This window comes from Portunus trituberculatus, chromosome 48, assembly GCF_017591435.1.
Source record: "Portunus trituberculatus isolate SZX2019 chromosome 48, ASM1759143v1, whole genome shotgun sequence".
Taxonomy (NCBI): domain Eukaryota; kingdom Metazoa; phylum Arthropoda; class Malacostraca; order Decapoda; family Portunidae; genus Portunus; species Portunus trituberculatus.
Genome location: NC_059302.1, coordinates 21,435,057 through 21,460,922, shown reverse-complemented (window position 1 = coordinate 21,460,922; position 25,866 = coordinate 21,435,057). Strand labels below are relative to the sequence as shown.

The following is a 25,866-nucleotide window of genomic DNA, read 5'->3' as shown; positions in this document are numbered from 1 at the left end:
GTCCAGTCTTGTCCTGTGTGTGTGTGTGTGTGTGTGTGTGTGTGTGTGTGTGTGTGTGTGTGTGTGTGTGTGTGTGTGTGAGGCAGCACCACAACTAACACTCCTTTAAGTATGAATGAATGCCTACCTAACAATAAGAAACACCACACTGGGAAGACCCTGCCCAGCACAGGTCAGTGCTGTCCTACTCATGAGCTTATCTGCTAGTAACACCAACACAATGAGGTAACAGCACTGCTTACTTACTCCAACTCCATTCTAAACAATTAATTTTCATCACTAGCCTTGCCTTCCTCCACCATTCACCACCATCACCACCACTGTCCTGGCCAACACCTGATAAACCCCAACTCTTTCAACCCCAATGGCTACAACATAAAAAGAAAGTAAACAACCCAAAAAAAGCCTTAACAGAGGAAGAGGACTTGGCGATGTATCACAAAGAAGTTATTGCCAGAATGTATGACTCAGTCTTGTTGGAAATATTAGGACGAGGAAGTGGTGGTGGTAGTGGTGGTGTTTGTGGGAGCAGCAGTGGACCGTGAGGAGCGTTTGCTGCTGGATTCATAGGCAGAGGTGGTGGTGGTGGTAGCTGCTGGTGTATTGGAGATGGATGAAGCATTGGTGGAGTTGGCTGTGGCATTGGCAGCACTGGAGGAAGATGTACTCTGTTTTTCATCAGATTTGTTGATGTCCCTTGTGCTCTGCTGGCCTTCAGATGGTGTCTTATCCTGAGGGAACAAAAATGACAAGTAGGGATCAATATCACACTTTCTTTTCATCAGAGATAATTCATACTAAAAGAACATAATTCATCCTGAGTGTCTCATATTACAGATATTCTTAGGATAAGTACAGTTCAATAAAATATAGTTATTTCAGCCTAAGAAAAATCCATAAGGCAGAATAGACTTAAACTTCCCCAAACAGATTTCTGGTGGTTTGTCCAAAGATTTACCTTGGCCTTCATTTCCTCCTTGGGATCCTTCAGTAACTTTTGTGTTGGCTTCCTGATGACCCGAGGCTTGAGCACCATGCGATTCACCAGACTCAGCACCTTTGGCTTCTTGATCACACGCCGGATGGTGGCAGAGCTGCCAGGGGGTCTGGGCCCGTCACCGCCGCCACCACCATCCTCCCTGCTCTTGCTGGCCTCCTCACCTCCATCACCACGGCTGCCTCCATTCTCTCGGCTGCTGAGCTTGGCTGAGCTGCTGCTGGCCTTGTTGGCTCCTCTCTTGGCTGTCAGTCGCTGGTACTCTGAAATAGTGACATGGTTTTTGGCTGCCCATACAATGATAAAACAACTCATGTTCAGTCTAATACTATAAGGCCACTTATCAAAAACAATGTGTGAGAAAGGGAAGGGAGGATAATGTAATTCAGATTTATTTTTGCACACACCACACCACGTTCTTAGTTAATGCAAGGGACATACTCACTTTTTAAAATCTTGTTCCGCTTCAGAGGGAGAGCTCTCCTGCGTGTCTTGTAGCCACCAAGCCTCCTTTTGGGGTCACCGAGGCGTGCTCTCTTGGTGACAGTGGACCTCTCACTTGAACGGGCCACCCTCTTACTCACTGGCCGTGCCCTGCTGCTTGGGGATGCTAGCCGCTTCCCTCCCTCAGACTTACGGGACTCTATCCACAGCCGCAGGTCTGTATGGCGCCGGCTGGTGGTCAGAAAACAGAAAAGTGGTGTACAGAAGTAGTATTCTCTTTCTAAAGGAAAACTGTGTGACAATATGTTCTCCAAAAAACATGATGAGAGAGAGAGAGAGAGAGAGAGAGAGAGAGAGAGAGAGAGAGAGAGAGAGAGAGAGAGAGAGAGAGAGAGAGAGAGAGAGAGAGAATGGAGGGGATAGAATCATAAATCAGAGCATGGAAAAAGAGAATGTAAGGAGGAATAACAAATGAAGACTTCCCAGAGGTGACAATCAAGAGTGAGGACTGGTTATGAACAAGCACCAGATATACAACACAAGCGAATTGGAAACAGAAGAAACCAAAAAATCCTTCTGAGGGCCTCATATTTTAAACTTCTACTTGTTCTTAATACATACTTTGACTCACCTACTGCTTCTCTTGTCCCTAGGAGATCCTGCCCTTCGTGTGGCTCGAGGCCTGAGTGTCGGACTCCTGCGGGATGTCTGTGAAGGTGAAGGTCCAAGTCGGTCCTCTATCCTTCTGCTTTTATCCCTCTCTCTGCTGTCTTCCCTCCTCCTGTCCCTGGTTAGATCTGTGCTTCTCACACTGCTCCTGGAGGCAGGAGGTGGAGTGCGGGGTCGTCTGTCCTTCTGGGTGGAGGACAGGTGGTTACTGGAGGTAGTGGCGGTTTCTTTGGATCCCCAGCCCCGGGAGCTGCTGTAGTGGTACTCAGAGTTTCGTTCTCCTGTTCGGGCTCGCTTGGAAGACTCGACGTCGTGTGTCTTCTCTCGTGAGCTGGCTAATCTTCGCTCTGGTTCCTTTCTCTTGTCTCTTTCTCCTCTGTTGTTCAGTTCGCTCCGGCTGATGGTTGGTGCCCTGGTGTCGCGTGTTGGGCTCCTCACTGCACTCCCCTTACTCACATACCTGGGAGAGCACCAACACTTCAATTCTTCCTAATAATACTGAATCCTTGAGGTGACCACTGTAATAAAGCTAAGACAGAATGCAACACTTCAATTCTTCCTAATAATACTGAATCCTTCTAGAGGTGACCACTGCAATAAGACTACAGTACAATATCTTAACACCTGTTTGTGGCTTAAATAAAGAGATAAGGTCCACTAACTCTATTAAGTTGTTGGAGTATATTTGATCTCAGAGCCATGAGTTAAACAAAGATGTCCATTTAGGGGAGAAGAATATTTTGGTCTACAAATTATCATGATAGAACTTGACAACCCTTATGTTATCTTTGGTACTTCTTTCCCTTACAAAGTCCTCTGTTAATATAAATACAACTTTTGTTCCTCACACTTCACTCTTCTCTTTGTTCTTGCATAATCAATGACTTCATTATTAAGCTCTCACAACTATGGGTCTGCATTTTTGGTCTCATTCAAGATCAGCTTTCACATTACACAGAATATAGCTGTGACAAATAAATATTACACTTCTGGAGGAAAAGATTCTCCACAAAATATAAGGATTAAGTATTGCATTTAACTCCATTATCAAACATGAACAAATCTACAAAGAACAAATTTCCACTGAGTCTCTCAAACCTGTCCTTGGACCTGGCCCGTTCAAAGCTCTGTTCTCGGCTCCCTCTGTATGATGCTCTGAGCTGGGGGCTCCGCGGGGAGGGGGGTCGCCTTGGAGGTGGTGATGGGGGGCGCCGGGGTGAAGCAGCTCTCCTGGCAGCTGGTGAAGGTGAGCGGTACTGAGAAGAGGAGGCCGGCGGAGTCCTTCTGTTACTGCCCGATGGATACCCTGACAAAAAGAAAATATATAAATTCTTGAAGGTTTTGCACTTTAGATCTTGTTATTGCACTATATTATAACAAAGTATTAAGGACAGTCTGCTCAACTCATAATTTGAATTCTGGACTCAAATCCCATGTCAGATGGAGATAATTTACACTTGTTTCCCTTCCAATTGCACTTCCTGTTCAAACAACACAAGTATGCAATGTATGTAAGCTGAGGAGCAGATTGCAAGCCTTGGAGAAGTAAAAAGCTAACAACCTTTGTCCTAAATATAATATATGGTTCTAAGGGTGAAGGCCTCATTCCCTTAAGAAAAAACTCAAAAAGACAAGACAGATAAATCAGCTGGCTCCAAAGAACGAGACAATCAATAAGTTAACATCACTGGTAAACTGACACTCACTTCTTGGACTGGCAGGATACCGGGCATAGCTGCGTGGCATGAGAGGCTGCGGCGAGGGCGGGGAGGGGGGCCTGATCCTAGGTGAGGTGGAGCGAAGGTCTCTTGGGTAGTGGCCAGGTGGACCATACACTACACTGTCCCCAATCACATATCTGAAGGCACATTGAAAATAGCTTCATTTGCTTTGTCTGGCAGAGAGAAACAACTATTTCCTAAGGGTCTGTACAATGCAAATCATAGACATCTCATTATTCACACTAAAACCTCAGCTACCTTCAGAGAGAGAGAGAGAGAGAGAGAGAGAGAGAGAGAGAGAGAGAGAGAGAGAGAGAGAGAGAGAGAGAGAGAGAGAGAGAGAGAGAGAGAGAGAGAGAGAGAGAGAGAGTGTGTGTGTGTGCCCACACCTGTTGAGGTACTGTCGTTGTGGAGAGCGTGGAGGTGAGTAGTGGCCATAGTTGCCATACGAGCCACTGGTAACGCCACGTAAGGGGGACCTGCAACACAATGATGTAACAGTAGGCAATATTTTCTCCTTACACCACTATCCTACTAAAGCATCAAAAAACCTTCAATCCACCACTGACATCATCCTGGACACATCAATAAGGCAATAACTAGTAGATAAATGAACCAAGATAGAGAGGCAAGGACAGATCAAACTTGACGACATCTTTTTCACAAACTAATGTCCGTATTCAGAAATGCTTTGCTCTCCCATCATGACTATTTTCCAAGGCCCTATATAGAGATAATTAGCGGGGTTTTCAAGAATGTTTCTCCAGTTAATAAAGCAGAAATCTTATCACTCTGTTCCTAGAATCATAAAAACACCTTAAAAATTTCATGTAAATTCAAATAAAGCCTTTTGAAATAGTGGGTGTGAAGCATGAAGTTTGAAAATACGAGCCTAAGTGTAACCCTTCTTACCTGCTGGTGGAACATGCAGGTGGAGATGTGTAGTCTCTGTAGGCTCGTCGGTTGTCCTCTGGGTACAGTCTGCTCCTGGGACCCAACTTGGTGTCTGAGTAGCCTCCTGATGAAAGCTTGTCCCTTGGATGAAGGGGAACTTGGCTCATTTTGTCCAAGCTGTTGTAACTGGTAGGAGTCAACTTTTCAGACTCATAGTTCAACTTGTCTGCACTCCCATAGCTTCCTGTACCTCCTCTACTTCTATAGCTGCTTCCATAAGCCCCATATGAATTGTATGAGGTGAAGGGACTATAGGATGCTAGAGAGCTCGAGGAGTAGTAAGCACTTCCTTCATGACGCATGGAAGTGGAGGAAGAGTACCGTCCTGAAGACTTTTCTGGAGGATAAGGATCGTAGTCGTCTGCGTATTTCTTGCCTACATATTTGGTGTCTGCATAGGGTGGAGGAGGAGGAGAGGAACCAGTGAGATATTTGTCAGGGTACCTGGTCTTCTCTCCAGGATATGAGGAGCCCAAAAATGTGTGGTGGTGGAGGTGTGAGTCCTTGTTGTTGTACCTGTCTCCACTTGGATAATGCACCTCTCTAGTGCCTTTGTATTCCCTGCTACTCTCACTGCCGTAGGTGTCACCTTTACTGGAGTACTTATTGCCACCACTGCTACTGTTACTGTTGTTTGGCACTTTCTCACTGCCCACTTTGCGCACAGAGGAACTTTTGTACTTGTCGTCAGAGTAAGCTTTAGGTGGAGGGTAGGAGGAGGAGGAGGACTTGGCATATGTTTTGTCATAGGTGTGGTGGTCATCATAGGATCTGGAGGGTGGAGCTTTGGAGGACACTGATGAAGAGGGAATCTTGCGCACTGATGACTTGCGGGACCCCTGACTGGGCGGGGGTCCGGGAGGGGTATGGGGCCGGCTATAACGACTGGACATACTGGAAAGAAACACTGATGGTTTGCTTTTTGGTTTTTAAATGGAATCAAGATTAATAGACACAACACATAATTGGATGGTTTCAGGCCAATAAAAGGTCTTGGATCTTCTGTCAATACAACAATATAGCTTTAAGGAATTATGATTAATATGTGTATTGCCTAATCAATCACTGACTGTCACAACAAAATAAAGCAAGAATCAAAACTTTACTTTGCAGGCCATGTAGGGCAGCTGACAACAGCTGCCCTGCCAAGCAACACTGCCAAGGGAACATAATATATATATATATATATATATATATATATATATATATATATATATATATATATATATATATATATATATATATATATATATATATATATATAAAGTAAGAGACAAAGATGCAAGAGTAAGCAGCTTGTTTAAGCCATAAACAAGTTTAATCTTTAGCTTGAGTGAGACAAGATGCAACACTTGGTCTCATACATCATACTTTTGTTGTCTGAAACAGCAACTGTTTTAAGCCCCTAACCTTCCCATCACACAATCTAGAACAAGGAGTATATATAGCAACTTAACTTTCATGCCTGTTACAATACCTTTACACCAAATGTATTGAAAACATCCACATCTAAAATAATCATCTCAATAATCACAGGCATCTGTAAATCTGTGAATTCAAACATCCACCAATTCACCAATTCCACAGTTAGTGTGCATGTGTATTCACAGTCGCCTGCTGGTCACTTAGCCAGTCTTCCCAACTACAGAGCAAGCTCTTGAGTTCATAGACTGATCTTCAGGTAGGAATGAGACCACATCAAACTCCACACAATGGGTAAAGTGAGGCCACAATCCCTTGAGTTACATTCCATACCTACTTGCTGCTAAGTGAACAGGGGATACACATCTACCTTGCTGTGCCTGAGACTTGAACTCGGTCCTTCTCAGTTGTGAGTTAAAAGTGCTAACCACTACACTATACTACACTACACTACACGGTGTGTGTGTGTGTGTGTGTGTGTGTGTGTGTGTGTGTGTGTGTAATTCACTGTTTGATCTGTTGCAGTCTCTGATGAGACAGCCAGACATTACCCTGCGGATCGAGCTCAGAGCTCATTGTTTCCGATCTTCGGATAGGCCTGAGACCAGGCACACACCACACACCGGGACAACAAGGTCACAACTCCTTGATTTACATCCCGTACCTACTCACTGCTAGGTGAACAGGGGCTACACGTGAAAGGAGACACACCCAAATATCTCCACCCGGCCAGGAATCGAACCCCTGTCCTCTGGGTTGTAAAGCCAGCGCTCTAACTACTGAGCTACCACGCGTGTGTGTGTATGTGTATGTGTGTGTGTGTGTGTGTGTGTGTGTGTGTGTGTGTGTGTGTGTGTGTGTGTGTGTGTGTGTTTTGATCAGAATTTAGTATGAATTACAAAAAAATTTCACTGTCCTTAAAAAATATTCAAAGTTCACAATCTTTACACTGTTGTTGTTGTTATTACACTTTTGGCAGTGAAGCAGCTCACCTGAAGAAGTCCACGAGTTGATACACAATTCAGCAGTGATGAGGGTGCCTTCCTTGGCACTCTGTAGGGGAGGATGAAGAGAGTAGCAGCAGCATATGGAGCAGATGCAGTAGACTTGTGTTCTTCAGTCCTTACCCACCGGCCCAGCTAGAACCAGCACAGCCTAGACACTGGCACTGGCTGGTTGAGCCCCTGGGTGTGCCAGGAGCCAGTGGTGTGGCAGGCCGTGGTGATGGGCAGGAATGGGCCTCTGCCCCTGTCGTGCCCTGGGCACCAGGCAGGTGGTCCCTGGACTCGAAGAGACTCTTGGGAGGCACCTGTCATGGGCATCAGAAAGAGCACTGAGCTGCCTGGACACCCGGCCAACACTTGCCAGTGACCCAGGCAGCGTGTCACTGCCTACTGGCTGGCACCAGGCCAGACTCAACACCACTCACCACCATTTCACACACAACACTCAGGAAAAATTTAAAGAAAAAATAATTATTACACATTATCAAATTTTTTTTCCCATCGAAATCCTCATTTACTGCTTCACAATAACCGCGAGCACTCTGCCGCCAAATTTCCTCTCTTCTCGACTGAGGACAACAAATGCACGAAATGCTCAATGCACAACACCACTCGCAAAGCACATCCCCCGAGCCTTGCTACTCCTGCCGCTACTGCTGCTGCCACTGCTGCTGCTGCTGCTGCTGCTGCCACTGCTGCTACTGCTACTGCTGCTGCCCTAGCTGCACCTGCTGCTGCTAATGTTGCTGGAAGGTTCTCAGCAGTGTGGTGAGGTAAACTTAATATCTGGTAACTATTAATACTGAAAGAAATGAAAGGAAGATCTACAACTCAACAGAAAATGACACTTTCTTGATGCTAAACTGAGTGGAAGACAATATAGAAGCAAGAAACTTTCCAATATGTGTGTGTGTGAGAGAGAGAGAGAGAGAGAGAGAGAGAGAGAGAGAGAGAGAGAGAGAGAGAGAGAGAGAGAGAGAGAGAGAGAGAGAGAGAGAATTTTAGTCCTTTCCAATGCTGTTGTACCAGTGCTGTCATACACACACTGGCAGCATACTTAACATTAAACTACTGTGCCTCACACAACGCCATGTTCCTCGCTAAGACATTTAATCTACGACACTGAACAAAAAACACCATCCACAATTCATATTGTAGGTGCAGTGAACAGAATACTAAACCAATCTTACTCTCCTTTTTATGCATGTGGTCTATATCACTAGGAACATTGAAAACATATCCAAAAGAATAAAATATATAGTGTAATATAATATAAAAATATACTGCAAGTAACGAGTTATTGCCATCTGATGAACTTCCATTGCACTGATCTCTACACCACACAACTAGTGTTAGGCAATAGAAAAAAATAAAATAAAAAAAAGCAAATATTATTCATAGAGGAAAGAGAACATGTGAAGACCTGCAGTTTGTTACAGATCTGGCATCGTGTCTGTGGAGAATGAGCAGCGGGACACGAGGTGCTGGGTGTGAGGGTCTCAGCAGGCCAGACAAGCCTGAGCCAGGGAAGTTGTGGCTGGCCTTTCCTCAACCCACCGGGTATGAGACCAGCAGTTCCCTGGGAGCCTCTCCATACCCACTGGCTCCCACATGACTCACCCCGACTGCTCCTGGCGGACTGGAAATGGATAGCAGGTGAGGTGGTGACTCCAGGGAAGATGCAGGAGCCATGGCTCAAGCTGAAGGACAATCTCCGGTGAAAAATAATGGCGAGGCGTGGGCAGGAGCTAAGCGTGCTGGGGAGGCCAGAGCTCACTGCCAGAAGCTGCTGGTGCTGGCCAGGTGATGCCTGAGTGGACAGTAACACATCCCCTTCCAGCCACTGCCTCCGCCACCACCTGTGGCAGTGCGCTGAATGACCTTCACAGGCAGCCAGACAGGATGCAAATAAGTTTTGTTCCCGAGGAAGCAGTCTGACGAACGGTCGGTCTGTGAGGCCACGCGAGTGAAAGGCAAGAGCAGGGCTGTGGGAGGAAGGAGGGAGGATTGCCAGCACCTCCCACACTGGTCAGAACTGTTGCCAACTCAGACTGATCACTCTCCAGGGAGTGGGATGGTCAAGGTTCCCTCAGAGGTGCAGCAGCTGATGGTGCAGATGGCAGCAGTGGAGATGGTTGTCTGACGTACTCATGAAGTCAGACGTAGAGGCATGATGAGGGTCCCTCGCTGTGCCTAACCCCACCCTGTGTGTGCTGGCAGTAGGCTCAGTCATGCAACTGAGGCTTGCTGCACTGCCTGCCTGTTGGCAACCTTCTCCACAAGGAGAGGAAGGCAATAGGTCAGCTGTGGCTGAGGGTTTCTTGGTGACTGGAGGTTTGAGCCACAGGCCAAGAGCTGGACAGTTCCCTGAGAGAAGTGATGAGAAGAGGGTGATGTTTGGGATCGGCTGGGAAGAAGCAGCCCATGTATCAGGTAACCCCAATGAGCCCTCCCCAAGGCTGCTGCCTGCCAGGCTGTGGGGCTGCCCCCTTATGGGGGCAACACATGACCAGGGGGGGACAGGAGGGCACAGCCATACCATACATGGATGGGCTATTGGGCATGGCTGACCACTTGGCAACCTCCTGGGAATAAAATAGTTTATTACTCAAAATGACCTTAACAACAGTTCATAACACTCCTTTTCACATCATAATGGTTACAGCTTGTGTTGGCTGCCACAGCACAACAACTGGAGTCAAGCCTCATCCATATTAGTAAGTGATTCACTGAGTAAAGAAAAGAACAAATCTAAATGAACAAATAAGTATTAAATCATCATGAGATGACAAACCTCACTATAGGAAAGCATCAAGCTTAAGAGCTTCTCAAATAAGTTATTGGATTTATTTTTTTCTTTTTTCTAGTAAGGAGAAAATGCAATTTGTGATACATGTGGAGATGCTGCCTCTGGTTTAATAGGCAACCAACCACTTGCATGACTGTGTACCTATTACTAAATGTCTTCCACTAAGTTCCATGTTATTTTTACACAGCCATCACCATTCCTTACCTTCACACTGTCCTACAATGTCCTAATCAATCTGCAATCATTTACTGAAGTGCCTAGCTGAGATTTCAACTTGCCTTTCCAGTCATTACTTACAGTCTTCTCCACTCTCTAGGGCAGGTGAACTTCAACAAGGAATGCTGCCTTTGAGGATAAAAGCAAAACTCTAAAAGGAGCCTGTGAAGTGGATGGGAAATGTCCATTCTTGAAAAGTTACAACACCATTACCTTGTAGTTTCTTAATGTTCATCCTTGAAAGTGGGGAAATTTTCCCTTCTTAAAGAAATACCATTACTGCCCCTGCAAAGCATATACTGATATTTTAACAGCAGTTTTCCCACATTGTTTCAGTTTGTTTATTCTGCTACAATTTCATATTTAGATGACACACAACTTCACACATAAGGGGCTGGTAAAGTTCAAAGTACTTTGCTGTAAACTGACAAGCTGACACTGAACCAGTTATCATCACGGGCAAAAAACAACACATTGAGTAAGCCTTTCCTAGTTATTTACTCCTTGTAGAAACAAACCATGGTGAAGTCATAGAAGTCTTGTATTCCAGAGCCAGTGATAATCACCAATCATCATAAACACCAGCTGCCACATAGAGCGGAGTCCATTCAAACCCATACATACACATCCTTCAAGTAAAGATGTGTACACACATTCACACACACACACACACACACATATACACATACACATTTACATTCCTTGCTAGCTTAGGGATAACATACTAGCTTATGAATTAGTAGGCTGAGATATATCCCACTCAGGTATTCATGGATCAGTGGGGAAAAATAAAAAGAACTGCATGAGGGTGGGGTGAAAGGTCTCAGGTTTTCCCAGACTAGATCATGAGCTCTAAGTTCTCACTATGAAGGTAATAGTTGGCTATTATAAAAGAAAATATCTCTCATTCACACACACACACACACACACACACACACACACACACACACACACACACACACACGCATGGTAGCTCAGTGGTTAGAGCGCTGGCTTCACAAGCCAGAGGACCAGGGTTTGATTCCCCAGCTGGGAGGAGATATTTGGGTGTGTCTCCTTTCACGTGTAGCCCCTGTTCACCTAGTAGTGAGTAGGTACGGGATGTAAATCGAGGAGTTGTGACCTTGTTGTCCCGGTGTGTGGTGTGTGCCTGGTCTCAGGCTTATCCGAAGATCGGAAATAATGAACTCTGAGCTCGTTCCGTAGAGTAACGTCTGGCTGTCACGTCAGAGACTGCAGCAGATCAAACAGTGAAACACACACACACACACACACACACACACACACACACACACACACACACAGAGAGTCAAGAGGCAACTAATGCCTGTGCCTCTGGAAGCCACTAGGTTCTGGCTTGGAAAGCAGATGATCTGTTACCTTCCCCAGCTGACGAGTAGGTTGACTGGCTGGCTGGCCACACCCTCACTACATCTGCAGCTTCTCTGTAACATACAAAGGCATTGTATAAATGTCTTAGCTTGATTTGGAACAACTATTCAGGATATATTATAATATTATAAGGTAGCACTGCAATGGATCAGGAAAAAACTCAAGTAAATAGTGAGGCACAACTCAGACTGAAGTGTGTGTGTGTGTGTGTGTGTGTGTGTGTGTGTGTGTGTGTGTGTTTTGTGTATTACAGGGCCCGAGCTAAGCTCTCTGTGACCTGTCTCCTTGTCCATTCCTGTCATATCTCTCTTTCATCTGATTGACACACACCGCGTCAACGACATCACTGCTCAGTTTATTCCACTTATCAATGCTACGATGCGGGAAATTGTATTTTCTCACGTCATTTAGACAGATGTCCTTTATTAGCTTTTTTCCATGTCCTCGGAGATGATTACTTGTGGTCACCTTTATCAACTCTCTCTACCCAGTATGTCAATCTTGTTCACCAATTCATACATAGTTATCATGTCTCCTCTTGTTCTTCTCTCTTCTAATGTGGTCAGCCTCAGCTTCCTCAGTCTTTCCTCATAGTCTAATTCCCTGAGTCCTGGTACCATCCTTGTTGCCAGCCTCTGTACCCTTTCCACCTTCTTCACATTTTTCTTCATTTGCAGTGACCAGACACATGCTGCATATTCTAACTGGGGTCTTATTAAGGTACATAATATCTTCTTCATCATTCCTTCATCTAGGTAGTGGAATGCAAGGCCAATATTTTGAAGCATGTTGTATGTTTTCCAAAAAATCTTGTTAATGTGTTTCTCCGGTGACAAGGTGTTTTGCACGGTTACTCCTAAGTCTTTCTCCTCATTGGTCTCTTTAATTTTCTCATCACCCAGCCTGTAATCCCAGTTTGGTCTGTATCTACTTCTTCCCATTTTCATAACATGGGTCTTGTCTATATTAAATTCCATCTGCCACTCCTTACTCCACTCATATATTTTATCAAGATCTTCCTGTAACTTGTTACAATCTTCCACATTCTTTACTCTCCTCATAATTTTAGTATCGTCCGCAAACATGTTCATGTAACTGTCAATTCCTACTGGCATATCATTAACATAAATCAAAAACATGATGGGACCCAGCACTGACCCTTGTGGAACTCCACTGGTTACCTTCTTCCACTCGGACTTCCTTCCTCTCACCACTGTTCTCATTTCTCTTCCCATTAAGTAATTTTCCATCCATTTTGCTAGTTTATCATTTACTCCTCCAATCATCTTTAGTTTCCACATCAGTCTATTGTGTGGTACTTTATCAAAGGCCTTTCTCAAGTCCAGGTAGATAGCATCCACCCATCCCTCTCTATGTTGTAGTATGTCAGTCACTCTTGAATAAAAACATAATAAATTGGATACACACGATCTTCCTTTTCTGAAACCAAACTGCCTTTCACTCAGAATGTTTTCACTTTCTAGATACTCACTTAGCTTCAATTACTTCTTCACATACCTTGCACAATATACTAGTCAACGATACTGGTCTATAATTTAGTGGTTCCATTCTACTACCATTCTTATATATAGGCACAATGTCAGCTCTTTTCCACTCTTTCGGGACTAATCCTGTTAGTACGGAGGTTTCCACAATATCAAATACGGGGTTCAACAATTGATCCTTACATTCATTTAGCAACCTCCCAGATATGCCATCAGGCCCCATTGATTTATTAATATCCAGATTGCTTATAATTTTCCTTACATCTTCCTTAGTAACCATGATGTCCTGCATTTGCTTTATTTCCGTAGGTCTTCCTCCCATAAAATGCTCCTCCTTTGTAAACACTTTGCAAAAGTTGTCGTTCAAAATTTCAGCTATATCTCCAGCATCTTCATATACTTCTTCCCGTTTTTACCTTTTCTATTGCCTCCCTTTTATTTAGTTTTCCATTTATGAATTTGTAAAACATTTTGGGTCACTATCACAGTTTTCCACCACCCTCTGTTCATATTCCTTCTGTGCTGTTCTCCTTACTTCAACATATCTATTCCTTGCTGTTTTGTAGACTTCTCTTGATAATACATCACTGTTTTTCTTAAGTTTCTTCCATGCCTTTTCTTTGTTCTTTTTTGCTTCTTCACAATTTCTATTAAACCACTGTTTATTATTTAAAGTCCTCTTTCTGTGATATGGCACAAACTTTTTCACAGCAGTTATACAAATCCATAAATTTATCGTATTTCAATTGCATATCCCTTTCCTGGTATACCACGGACCAGTCAATTTCATTAAAGAACTCCCTTATATGGTTATAATTTGCCCTAGTATCATTTAATTTTTCCTCCCTGCGTTCCACAATCTTATTCGTGCTTAATTCCGTATCCAGCTCAAAGCTGTGTGTGTGTGTGTGTGTGTGTGTGTGTGTGTGTGTGTGTTTACCTATTTGTGATTTACAGGGCCTGAGCTTGGCTCTTTATGTCATGTCTCTTTGTCCACATTTATCAAGTTTGTCCTTCATCTGACTGACACTTGCCGCACACACCACCTCTCTACTCAATTTGTTCCATTTGTCAATGCCACGATATGGGAAGCTATACTTCTTGACATCTTTTAGTATTTTCATAGTTGAATGTTGGAAGACATCCTTACCAAGTCTTTTCCATCTAGGATATCCATTCCATTTACCATTTTATACATTGTTATCATATCTCCCCTCACTCTTCTTTCTTCTAACGTGGGTAAATCCAATCTTCTTAATCTCTCCTCATACGGCACCTCCATAAAACCTAGTATCATCCTCGTTCCCAATCACTGCACTCTTTCTAGTTTCTTCACGTGTTTCTTCATATGTGGTGACCATATCACCGCTGCATATTCCAACTTAGGTATAACTAAGGTGGTTAATATTTTCTTTATCATATTCTCATCTAAGTAGTTGAATGAGAATCCAATACTTTGGAGTGTGTTGTAAGATTTTCCAAATAGTATTCTATTAATGTGCTTTTCAGGTGATAAGTTGTTCTGTATAATCACTCCTAAGTCCTTTTCTTCACTGACTTAGTTATTATCTCTCTCCCCAGCTGGTACTACTTGTATGGTCTATATTTGCTTTTGCCCATTCTCATTACATGACTTATTAATGTTGAACTCCATCTGCCATTTTACACTCCAATTATATATCCTGTTGTGTGTGTAATTTCACCTCGGTCATCTGCTGGTCACCCAGCCAGTCTTCCCCATTATGGAGCGAGCTCAGAGCTCATAGACCGATCTTCGGGTAGGACTGAGACCACATCAACACATAACACACCGGGAAAGCGAGGCCACAATCCCTTGAGTTACATCCCGTACCTATTTACTGCTAGGTGAACAGGGGTTACACATTAAGAGGCTTGCCCATTTGCCTCGCTGCGCCGGGACTAGAACCCGGCCCTCTCGATTGTGAGTCGAGCGTGCTAACCACTACACTACGCGGTGTGTGTGTGTGTGTGTGTGTGATTCACTGTTTGATCTGCTGCAGTCTCTGACGAGACAGCCAGACGTTACCCTACGGAACGAGCTCAGAGCTCATTGCTCAGAGCTCATTATTTCCGATCTTTGGATAGGCCTGAGACCAGGCACACACCACACACCGGGACAACAAGGTCACAACTTCTCGATTTACATCCCGTACCTACTCACTGCTAGGTGAACAGGGGCTACACGTGAAAGGAGACACACCCAAATATCTCCACCCGGCCGGGGAATCGAACCCCGGTCCTCTGGCTTGTGAAGCCAGCGCTCTAACCACTGAGCTACCGGGCCGTGTGTGTGTGTGTGTGTTTCACTGTTTGATCTGATCTGCTGCAGTCTCTGACGAGACAGCCAGACATTACCCTACGGAACGAGTTCAGAGCTCATTATTTCCAATCTTCGGATAGACCTGAGACCAGGCACACACCACACACCGGGACAACAAGGTCACAACTCCTCGATTTACATCCCGTACCTACTCACTGCTAGGTGAACAGGGGCTACACGTGAAAGGAGACACACCCAAATATCTCCACCCGGCCGGGGAATCGAACCCCGGTCCTCTGGCTTGTGAAGCCAGCGCTCTAACCACTGAGCTACCGGGCCGTGTGTGTGTGTGTGTGTGTGTGTGTGTGTGTGTGTGTGTGTGTTTCACTGTTTGATCTGATCTGCTGCAGTCTCTGACGAGACAGCCAGACATTACCCTACGGAACGAGTTCAGAGCTCATTATTTCCAATCTTCGGATAGACCTGAGACCAGGCACACACCACACACCGGGACAACAAGGTCACAACTCCTCGATTTACATCCCGTACCTACTCACTGCTAGGTGAACAGGGGCTACACGTCAAAGGAGACACACCCAAATATCTCCACCCGGCCGGGGAATTGAACCCTGGTCCTCTGGCTTGTGAAGCCAGCGCTCTAACCACTGAGCTACCGGGTGTGTGTGTGTGTGTGTGTGTGTGTGTGTGTGTGTGTGTGTGTGTGTGTGTGTGTGTGTGTGTGTGTGTGTGTGTGTGTGTGTGTGTGCCACAGATCAAACTGTAGGAAATTTAATACTTCTCTTAAAAGCTCCTGCTCTTGTACCAATGAATGTGCATCAGTGGTGTGTACTGTGATGCCTGTTGACTAATTTCCACCTAGCAGACACCACTTCACCCGTAAATTACAACATGCATTGTACAATCAACAGCAACTTGGATCACACAATGCAAAGGCTATTTCTAAAGCTGCTGGCCTGTGTTTTGCTCTCATACATCCTGAAATGATATTTGGCACCTCAGGGTGAGTCCATTTTCTCTACCTCATAACAAATTAATGCATGTGTGTTGATGATATAGCTAGAAGAAGAAACTATTGCTCTGTGTTAGGCTATATGGAAACAGTGTAGCCTGCTGTACAGATTAAAATACTTGATGACCCTGAATTATAGTAAGCAAAATTCCAACTGCTTATCAGATTATTATTACTTTATCTAGGTAGGCATCCTCCTTCCCTCCTCCACACCACAACACCAATCTGTCCTTCAGCTCACTCACCACTACCATCACCACTCTACTACACCTCCACGCCTCAACTAAAGAATGTAATAAACTAGTATTTGGTGTTCATGTACCTTTTCATGCAATTTCCTATATTATAACAATAAAAAAACCTGCTGTAACTTCCTTTTTATAGCAATAATTGTACAGCACTGGTACGTTTAGTGGAGCATTACAGTGTACCCCATGGCTAATATTAACAGTCCAGTGTGTTTATCTAGATCAGTGGTTCCCAACAATGAGATCGTGACCCAAATTTCTGAGGGTTGCCAAAGGGTCTTACAAAAATATATCTTAATAATTCACAGCTGTTCACATTTCTATTTTGATTAATGTAATTGAATTACTTTAGCAAGGCAAGGTAAAGATTCTACTGGATACATAGTAACAAAAGAGATGCAGTCATAAAACATCTTTACTCGTGCAATTCCATCCATAGTATGAGTAGCTTTCATGTACAATTTTGCAAGTACGTATAACAGTAACACGAAATGATTGGATTTATTATTACAATAAGGGTTGCTACTCCATAGTCAACTGTACCATATCAAAAATATCCTAATTACCAAACAGTCAGAGGAATTCAAGGTTAAATCTTACCTGATCAGAAAATAATAAATAAAAAATTGAGGCATTGCAAAGTTTGCCTCCTGGATCACTTAAGGTTATCAACTATATAGGTACTTAATTTGCTGACCTACTTCAAATAATGATGTACACAATGAAACGCACGACTTAGTACCTGAAGGATGTTATTTATTGAATCCTTTTCTCCACCTTAAAACTCACAACATTGTACTATTGAAGATGCCACCTTTCAACAAATCACTGGTATATCTGACTGCGGCACCAATATTGCTGTATCCATATATAGGGCGCGGGACTCTGGATGTACTAACTGTAGGGTAAAGAAGCTTATCCACCGCCACAACCGCATTCAATTAATTCCTACATACCTTGATACACTAAGTAACAAATAGCAACGCGGCAATGAGGCGGTAAAAGGTATGATTATTGGTGGTAAGCTCGGTAAAACGCAACGTTGGATAAGAGAAAGGAGACAGACACTCAAGGTTGCCAATGTCACCACCTGTATCTATCTTGCTGCTGGGGGCAACAACACTACCCCACAACGAGAATAACCAATCCAGTTCAACTGTACACGAAATCTTGGCCCTCTTTGAAAAGTGAGCCCCGTCCCTGCCCCTGGAAACCATCCCTCCTGCCTACATGCCCCCCGCTCATCACACCGCCCCCACAAGCCTCCCTCCCGCCATACCACCTCTCCTGCAACACCCAAGGCTCCTGGAAACTTAAAGAGTGAGGGGAATTACCTGGCATTGATGTCCCGTGCCTCAGCAGCCGCAGATTGGAATAAATATTTGCCAGCAGAAGAACCGCGACTACCAAGTGTCTGGCGTCTCCCTTCCGCCTCGCCACCGCCTAGTCACTCGACGGGATTAAATTAAAATACAGCTTAGTTCATATTTTTATTGCAATGATTGTTATTTAATTGTTGTAATTTGACGCCTGTTTTCATGAGTAGAGTGGTATTTAAGTATATGAAGTTATAGAATCAAGCGACTCCTGGCCAGCCTGCCACGCCTGCGCAATGTTGCTAGGCTGTATTTTTATTTGGTATTTGTCCAAATCGTATCCTCCCTCACTTGAAATATGATTTATTCCTCTTCAGACTAATTTAACAGAGCTGTTCAGCATAGGTTCCTTGATTTGGCAACATCATTGCTCCAAGTCTCAGAGTCAATAGTTTCTTTAGTTGGCGTGTATGTGATTTATGCAAGCCAAACGGGCCGCGGCCGCCTAAACGGGCCCACCACAAGGAGTCAAAGAAAACGCTTCTATCTTTCAGGGGTGTCCTAGATACTTCTTCACCACCTCCCCATTATTTCTTTTACGAATGTTATCATTAAGTATGTGGATATTTTGTTAATCTACCACCAGAACTGTGAAGATAACCTAAAAAGCCCGTGCCTCACTTCAACTAGAAGCTTTCCAATGCTGAGGTCTTGTTAATCTGTCACTAGAATGATAAAAATACCCTAAAAAATTGTCTTTAACTGAGAGAGAGAGAGAGAGAGAGAGAGAGAGAGAGAGAGAGAGAGAGAGAGAGAGTTACAAAACAACACTTTTCTATCAATCATATCCCTTTATTGTTTCCTCTTACATTTAAACAAGCTTATTTTTGTAAAACATTGGAAATTTCAGTATGAATAGATTTTCTTAATCTCTTGATTGGCTCCTTTTCTTTTTCTTTTCCTTTTTATGTTTTTTTGTGTGTTTCTTTCTTCTGTCCTCATCACTTGAAGACTGAGATCTTTTCCTTCTTTCTGGAGTTCTTTTCCTACTTCTACTTTCAGATTTTTCTCTCTCCTTCTTTTTCTTCTTTTTCTTTTCTTTTTTCAAGTTCTGATTCCTTTGGGCCTGAAGAAAGATGTTCCAATTATGGTGTGATAGTTAAATTCATGAGAGAGAGAGAGAGAGAGAGAGAGAGAGAGAGAGAGAGAGAGAGAGAGAGAGAGAGAGAGAGAGAGAGAGAGAGAGAGAGAGAGAGTGTTACTAGCTAAACAATGGATCAATCAACAATGAAATAGCAAAAAGTAGCTTAGGTTCTAAATACATGTATTTGCAAGTTGAGTGAACAAAGTATGTAAGAGTGCTGAGCTCTTCAGAAAACATAAAATACAAAATTCAATATCTCGCTCTTCATGAGAAATGTTAAAACTGTCTCATTTGATTTCTTAGAAGTGTAAAAAGCAAATTTCCAAAAAATGTGTATATTGTTCATGATGAGTTACCTCTTGCATTAGTTCCTGTGTCTGTAGTTGAGTGAGAGGAGTGTCATGGTCACTTTCTTCGGACGATGTTGAGGACACATCAAGCACAACATCCTTCTTTGGGTCCACCTATAAAGAAGACTCGGTTTGGCTATCTATTGCTTCAGCATATTGCTCAGTACTATATACTAATAATGCATGTTTTGAGGCTAAAATAGACTTTTCCCAGAGTAGTGTTTCTATCTTTAGAGGTCAATCTTAAGGAATGCAGGTTTATTCAGATCTTGGCTGATTCAGACCTGGACCTTTCTTGACCGTTTCACATATTGTGCAATTCTTTTTTATTTGGTTGTGTTGTTTTGTTCTTGCTCTCAGCAAATAAACATTGTGCTGAATGCTAAACATGTTCTTTGGTGTCTTCCTAGTCCTACCAGTTGTCTTTGAAAAAAAAACATGCATGCATACAAGTATGCTCAAGCATGGACACGCATGCACACGCAACAACATATTATTGACACTAATTGGGCGAATAAGCCAGCAACAAGGGCTGAATCAGGTACCAACTGGTCCTAATGAGCCAAGGTCCAAATAACAAGCCTGCACCAAGTTTTTATATAGAAATAATGTATGTTAAGGTTGCATATCTTCAAAATGCTTACTTTGACAAAGTTTCTGCACTGGTATGTCAAGTGGCCGGGATAACCACACTTCTTGCAGGCAGCTCTCACATCTCCCCCACCAGTGGGACCAATGCGAGCCAGAGGACGGTCTTCCATCACCAATCATGTGACTGCAAGTAATGAATCGGTAAAGCAACTGTAAATAATTCATTTTCAAGAAATGAGAGAGGATGCAGCAATGGCATAGCTATAATACAATAACAATTAGGACAAAGGATTACAGTATGAGCAAGAGAAGGAGATCTACTGTGAGTGTGACAACAATATGGGACAGGAACACACACCACCTTAAGCACCAAGTCATGCTGGATTCACTCTTTCTTCACACACAGCCTGGTTCTGGATAGGCAGCATTTTCCAGTACTGTCATGTGTTGTGTTGCCACTCCTGACTTTAAAACAAGGAGCAGTAAATACCAGGCATGCAGCATGTCAACATGGTAAAGCTAATTATTTGCCTAATTTCTTCCACACCTTCACAAAATTCATTGTAATTCATTTTTTTTTATGTAAAAGGAGAAAGCTGGCCAAGGGCAACAAAAGAATTAAAAAGGCCAACTTAGTTGCCAGTCCCCTTACAGATCCAAAAGAGTTAACCAAAAGAAAGGAATAAATGTCTTGAAATATCCCTCTTAAATGAAGTCAAGCCATAGGAAGTTGGAAATACAGAAGCAGGTAAGGAGTTCCCAAGTTTATCAGAGAAATGATTGAGAGTACCGATTAACTCATATAATATAATAAATAACAAATGCCACCAACCATCTTCCCCTAACAAGCTTTGGAGGCTATGGGAATGTAGGGTTCTCAGGCAGGATGAGACCAAAATGAGTAATTTCTAGGGAATGAATTATCAGAATCACCTAAAACATGACAAATATACAACCAGAATTAATTTAAACACAGCCACATGCACCAGGAAAGTACATTCTGCAATAATAGTAACACTAGAGTCATACTGGAGCTTTACCATCGAGGGGCCATCAACAATATTGCAATATCTGACAGCCAGCCAGTTTATTAGGCAATGAATCACTATGGCTAAAGTGGAGAGCAGGGAAGGCTGGGATCAATATTTTCAGTTATGGAGCTTACCTCACCTGGTTGTCTATCATTTACTCCTAAGGTTATAAAAGAAATAATACCTGGAGAGCAGGGAAGGCTGGGATCAATATTTTCAGTCATGGAGCTTACCTCACCTTACTCCTAAGGTTATACAAAGAAATAATACCATATGAAGAAAATAAAGGGGCTAGACCAATTCTGCCAGTGCGTTAGTCTTTAAGAAATTACTGGAGCAGATGTTTTTAGGAAAGAAAGTGTGTTGTACAGCCTAAGCAGATCAGTTGTTAATGAATGTAATGTTGTTTAAAAGCAGTATACACCATTAGATATCACGTCTTCTTGGTCATGTACAATCAGTATACATTCTAACCATTTATAAGCACAGTGACAACATACGCCTCAACTATAAACAAACCCTAACCTACCATATTACAACCCTCTCCACGCTGAGTTAACTGGCCTATTCTAACATTCTTGTCATCCTTGGTCTTCGTAATGATATCCTAATCTACTCATCTCTGCCCAGTGCCCACTCCCTCTTAATAAACACGTACAGGGGACAAAACACGCGCCACTCACGTTTCTCGAATGTGCTGGGAAGACTTGTGTGTGTGTCGTCAGCGTCACTGCTCTCTGCTCGGTGCTCACTAGTAGAGAGTGAGAGAAGGCAGAAATAAAGATGAATTTAGAAGGTGGTTGACTACAAAAGTAATGAAAAATATAAGTAATCAGAATAAACTTTAAAATGCCCCAAAGAACAAGAACTAGTTGTAAAATCGTGGGAATTAATGTGACATTCCGAAATGAAGACTGGTCATATCTCACCATATATGTCAAAAACCACAACAATGTCTGAGCAACAAGGAGGTTGAATAAAGGTGGATTCAAACACGTGCCAATTTGCGATTAATATTTTTACGTACGTATAGTTTCCGACTCATCTCTTCTAGTCGGAAAGTGTCAGAAGTAGCACCTGGAAAGTATCGACTAGTTGGCGCCTTGGAGGAAAAGAATGTAAACAAACAGCTAACGGCCAACTTGCCAAGGTATTTTCCTCCAGTGACGATGCTGAAGCTATGGTTGTTCTTTTTTTTTTTTTTTTTATGCGTACTGGAAGAGTCAGCAGAAAGTAAAATGCCTGTGGATACGTCCCTGGCTAAGTAGAAGGAAAGAAAGGAGTGTTTACCGCACTAAATTAGCTTACATTTGTCATATGAAAAATGTTAATCTTAAGAAGATTATGCACAATTGTGATCAAATTAAACCCTGACAAGTCTTCAATCCTCACCTCCAACAACACCCTGCATTGAGGGAAACAGTTTTTGTAGAGTGGCAGCTATTTCGTCGAACAAGTTTTTTTTTGTTTACTGGGGTCCCAGATGTGTTCTTTTCCTCACTATTTCTAACATCTCAATATCTGAAGACCACATTTCCAAGGCTTACTCCGTGACGTCACGACGTAAATAAAGTCGCAAATCGACTAGCAAGACCAACATATTGGTCTTGTTTTGCGACTTTTTTTTTTTTTTTTTTGCAGTCGCTATAGGCACCGATTGTGAGTCGTAAACTCTACGTATATAAATTATCAGTCGCAAATTGGCACGTGTAAACCCGCCTTAACAAGAGGCGGCATGACGTCATAAAAGTGAAGCCGCTGCAGCCCTTATCACTCTTACAACCAAAACATTACCAGCCGCCCACTGAAAATACATGAGAACGCCCTTATTTTTCGTCTCATGTCCATGTTTCGTGGCTACCTACCATACATATGACCTTATAAGACTCGTAATAGTCGTGACACGAAGATTTAGACAGTAAATCATACACACAAATTAGGTAATACAGTGTTTTCCAGCTTTGATGGACTTGGGTGAGAGGTGGAAAGCTAGCTGTCTTTGGGGCAAACGTATGACTGTCGACTGAACAAAGTCATGTACTGCGTGCACATGTAAATATACATGTACATCTTGGCATTATTATGGCATATTAAGATATTGGTAGTGTGTAAATAGATGGAATATTTAATATTTCATATACCTTACTACTGCAAGTTTAGTAGAAAAAAAGAACAAAAAAAAAAAAAAAAGACCCGTGCTATAATGAACTAATTTCTGGTCTTCAACATAACATACTTTTGGCTTACATGTTAGTTAAGGAACAAGGCGTCAAGCTCCTAGCATCGCGCCTCACCACAGCTGTCTGGGCGTGAAGAGGTACTGGTGGCAAGGGAAGGCGTGGGTGTGGAGGTGGAGAGGTGAAGAAGGTGAGAAAAGCCTGAGATAAGGTGAAAAGACTGAAAAAAAAAAACACGTGGCTATTACTAACTAAGCAACAACAGCGCCTCTTTCTTTTTTTTTTTCTTTTCTTTTTCTTTTGAGCTCTTCCGCTTTATAACTCTTCGTAGGTCCTTGTTCCCTCTAGTGTTCTAGTCTTGGTCCTACCGCAGCCTGTAGATGGAGAAAGCAGAGAGTACAAAGCAGGGAACACAACCATTTTCACGTCTGCTCCAGAAACCCTTTGGCCACACATCTTATCGTCTTTCTATCTTACTCTATCTCCCCTTGGTAGCTATAGGCCCAGCAAAGTGAGGACTCCACCTTCTTCCTCTACCTCCTCCTCCAACCTTCTAGCCCACTCCTGTTCTCTTATAATTGCCTTTACTGAACCTCTCAACCTGTCTTTCTCCTCTTCATACCTGATATATTCAACCAGAAAATGTTCTATAGTTTTTCTCACCCCTCTACAACTATTACAATTCTGATCCAGTTCATCCCTATTCCTATACCCTTCACCTCCAATGTACCTGTCTTTACCTCACTGACAACCTGCTACCCCAGTCTCCTACGTGCCACCGGAGTGGCTCAGATCTCTCCTTATATATATACCTATATACCATTTCAGTGTTGATTTCATTTCCATCCCTGCTCGCCATTTACTGAGACCATTGACCTCTATCCTTTTCTTTACTTCTCTGGGTCCTATCCTATCCCAGTCCTCCTCAAGGTTTCTCTTCTCTTCCATCGATCAGTTTCTCTCTTCCACAATGTCCTAACCCTGTTATCCCGTATCACTTGCTTCACTCATCATCCTCATCCATTCCTTCCATCTTCTTTAAGAAGTAAATCTTTCCTTTGACTATTCTCTACCTAAAGGTGCTCCGGCCCATCTCTCCATTAATAGCTTCTAAAGCAGTACTGCGAGGGACCCCTAGACTCCATCTTCCTACTATTTTTTGGAGTTTCCCAAATTTCCCTAGATCTCCCTCCCGACAATAAGTAATTTCAGACCCATACAAGCAATACAACACTGCCATCCCCTTCCACAAGCTTCTGGATACTTTAAATTTATATGTAAACTGACCTGCTCCCTGGGTTGATTATCATCCCTGTCTTTTTCCCAGCCTTTCCTTCATTTATTCTCAACCGTTTTTTCTCCCCCTATTCCTTCTTTGCTCACATCCAGCCATAGGTAAGTGTACCTATCTACCATCTTGTACCTACTGTCCATCACTTTGCATTTTCCAGCGCTATTCCTGACATTCCACTCTCATCCATAATTTTTATATAGATACCTGTAATAACTCCTGTATCTCCTCATTACTCCCTGCCATCAGCACTATGTCGTCAGCATGGGCTACTTTTTTATTTATTTATTTATTTATTTTTTTTTTTGTAGGTAGCATAGTTTCCCCCCATACGCTGCTCACTCCGTTGTGGCCGCCCCTACCCTCGCCCAGCCCCGCCCCACCCACCACCCACCACTGACCACCACCCCTCCCAGTTCGTTAACCTTTTAAGTATATAACTGTGCGGCGCCGTGCTTTTGAAAATGACGATTCTCAAAAAGACAGCTGGACTCGGATGCTACATAAATTCTAACTTGTCACCAATCAAAACTAATCCCTAAAATATAAAATTATTGCCGAGATAAGTAATAATAGAAATATTAAAAAAATACCGTAATTAAAAGTGTTATAACATCGACATTCTTAAAAACAATTCTAAAGCCCACTAATCTTATTCAACACGATCGGTAACACTTTAGAAAAAATATGAGCCACTTCCGCAACGCATCAAAACTTGGCAACACGCTGAAATAATCAAATATATGTATTATATTATGTCACTTTTACACTGTAAATCGCTCTCAAAGTTGACACATCTCACTTAGGAGCGAAATACACTTTACCAATCATAACCTATCTTTTGAAACCATTCACACTTCATTATAAGCTGTTATAGGAAATAAGTGTTATAACATCGACATTCTTAAAAACAATTCTAAAGCCCACTAATCTTATTCAACACGATCGGTAACACTTTAGAAAAAATATGAGCCACTTCCGCAACGCATCAAAACTTGGCAACACGCTGAAATAATCAAATATATGTATTATATTATGTCACTTTTACACTGTAAATCGCTCTCAAAGTTGACACATCTCACTTAGGAGCGAAATACACTTTACCAATCATAACCTATCTTTTGAAACCATTCACACTTCATTATAAGCTGTTATAGGAAATAAGCATACCTACAGAGGTGGAGAATTTGGAGAGGATATCTGGCTCTTATTTAGGCCATAATAGCTTCAAAATCTACGTATCTAACTCAACAGAAGCATGAAAAGCACTTGAA

At 42.8% G+C, this 25,866-nt stretch overlaps 2 protein-coding genes across 10 annotated transcripts in view; both read right to left on the bottom strand.

The window, feature by feature from the left end:
* Nucleotides 1-18,179, bottom strand: part of LOC123498928 (serine/arginine repetitive matrix protein 2-like) — an 18,657-nt gene extending 478 nt beyond the window's left edge. Inside the window, exons 1-11 of one of the 4 annotated variants that reach the window (XM_045246490.1) lie at nt 18,027-18,179; nt 11,617-11,681; nt 7,200-7,516; nt 4,744-5,679; nt 4,221-4,310; nt 3,817-3,968; nt 3,209-3,416; nt 2,073-2,570; nt 1,443-1,672; nt 959-1,260; nt 1-731 (exon numbers count right to left, since the gene is read on the bottom strand). The exon at nt 1-731 is cut by the window's left edge and continues 478 nt beyond it. In XM_045246490.1, coding sequence (XP_045102425.1) covers nt 486-731; nt 959-1,260; nt 1,443-1,672; nt 2,073-2,570; nt 3,209-3,416; nt 3,817-3,968; nt 4,221-4,310; nt 4,744-5,678 — 2,661 coding nt within the window. In that variant the 5' untranslated portion in view covers nt 5,679; nt 7,200-7,516; nt 11,617-11,681; nt 18,027-18,179 and the 3' untranslated portion in view covers nt 1-485. Of the gene's footprint in view, nt 732-958; nt 1,261-1,442; nt 1,673-2,072; nt 2,571-3,208; nt 3,417-3,816; nt 3,969-4,220; nt 4,311-4,743; nt 5,680-7,199; nt 7,537-8,831; nt 8,969-11,616; nt 11,682-18,026 lie in introns of those variants that run through there. The other 3 variants (XM_045246491.1, XM_045246489.1, XM_045246488.1) reach the window with 3 other exon arrangements.
* A 660-nt stretch (nt 18,180-18,839) lies between these two features.
* LOC123498929 (protein SREK1IP1-like) lies at nt 18,840-23,511 on the bottom strand. 6 transcript variants are annotated; one of them, XM_045246496.1, is made up of 6 exons: nt 23,372-23,511; nt 21,808-21,875; nt 20,452-20,558; nt 20,147-20,277; nt 19,509-19,616; nt 18,840-19,134 (listed from the first exon to the last, which is right to left on the bottom strand). In XM_045246496.1, exons 4-6 carry the CDS (start codon nt 20,261-20,263, stop codon nt 18,934-18,936), a joined length of 426 nt encoding a protein of 141 aa, XP_045102431.1. In that variant the 5' UTR covers nt 20,264-20,277; nt 20,452-20,558; nt 21,808-21,875; nt 23,372-23,511; the 3' UTR covers nt 18,840-18,933. The 6 variants fall into 6 exon arrangements, with proteins under 6 accessions (XP_045102431.1, XP_045102432.1, XP_045102428.1 ...); XM_045246497.1 differs by lacking the exon at nt 23,372-23,511 and adding an exon at nt 22,990-23,056; XM_045246493.1 differs by lacking the exon at nt 23,372-23,511 and adding an exon at nt 22,990-23,056 and having other exon boundaries at nt 20,455-20,558.
* Nucleotides 23,512-25,866: the final 2,355 nt, after the last annotated feature.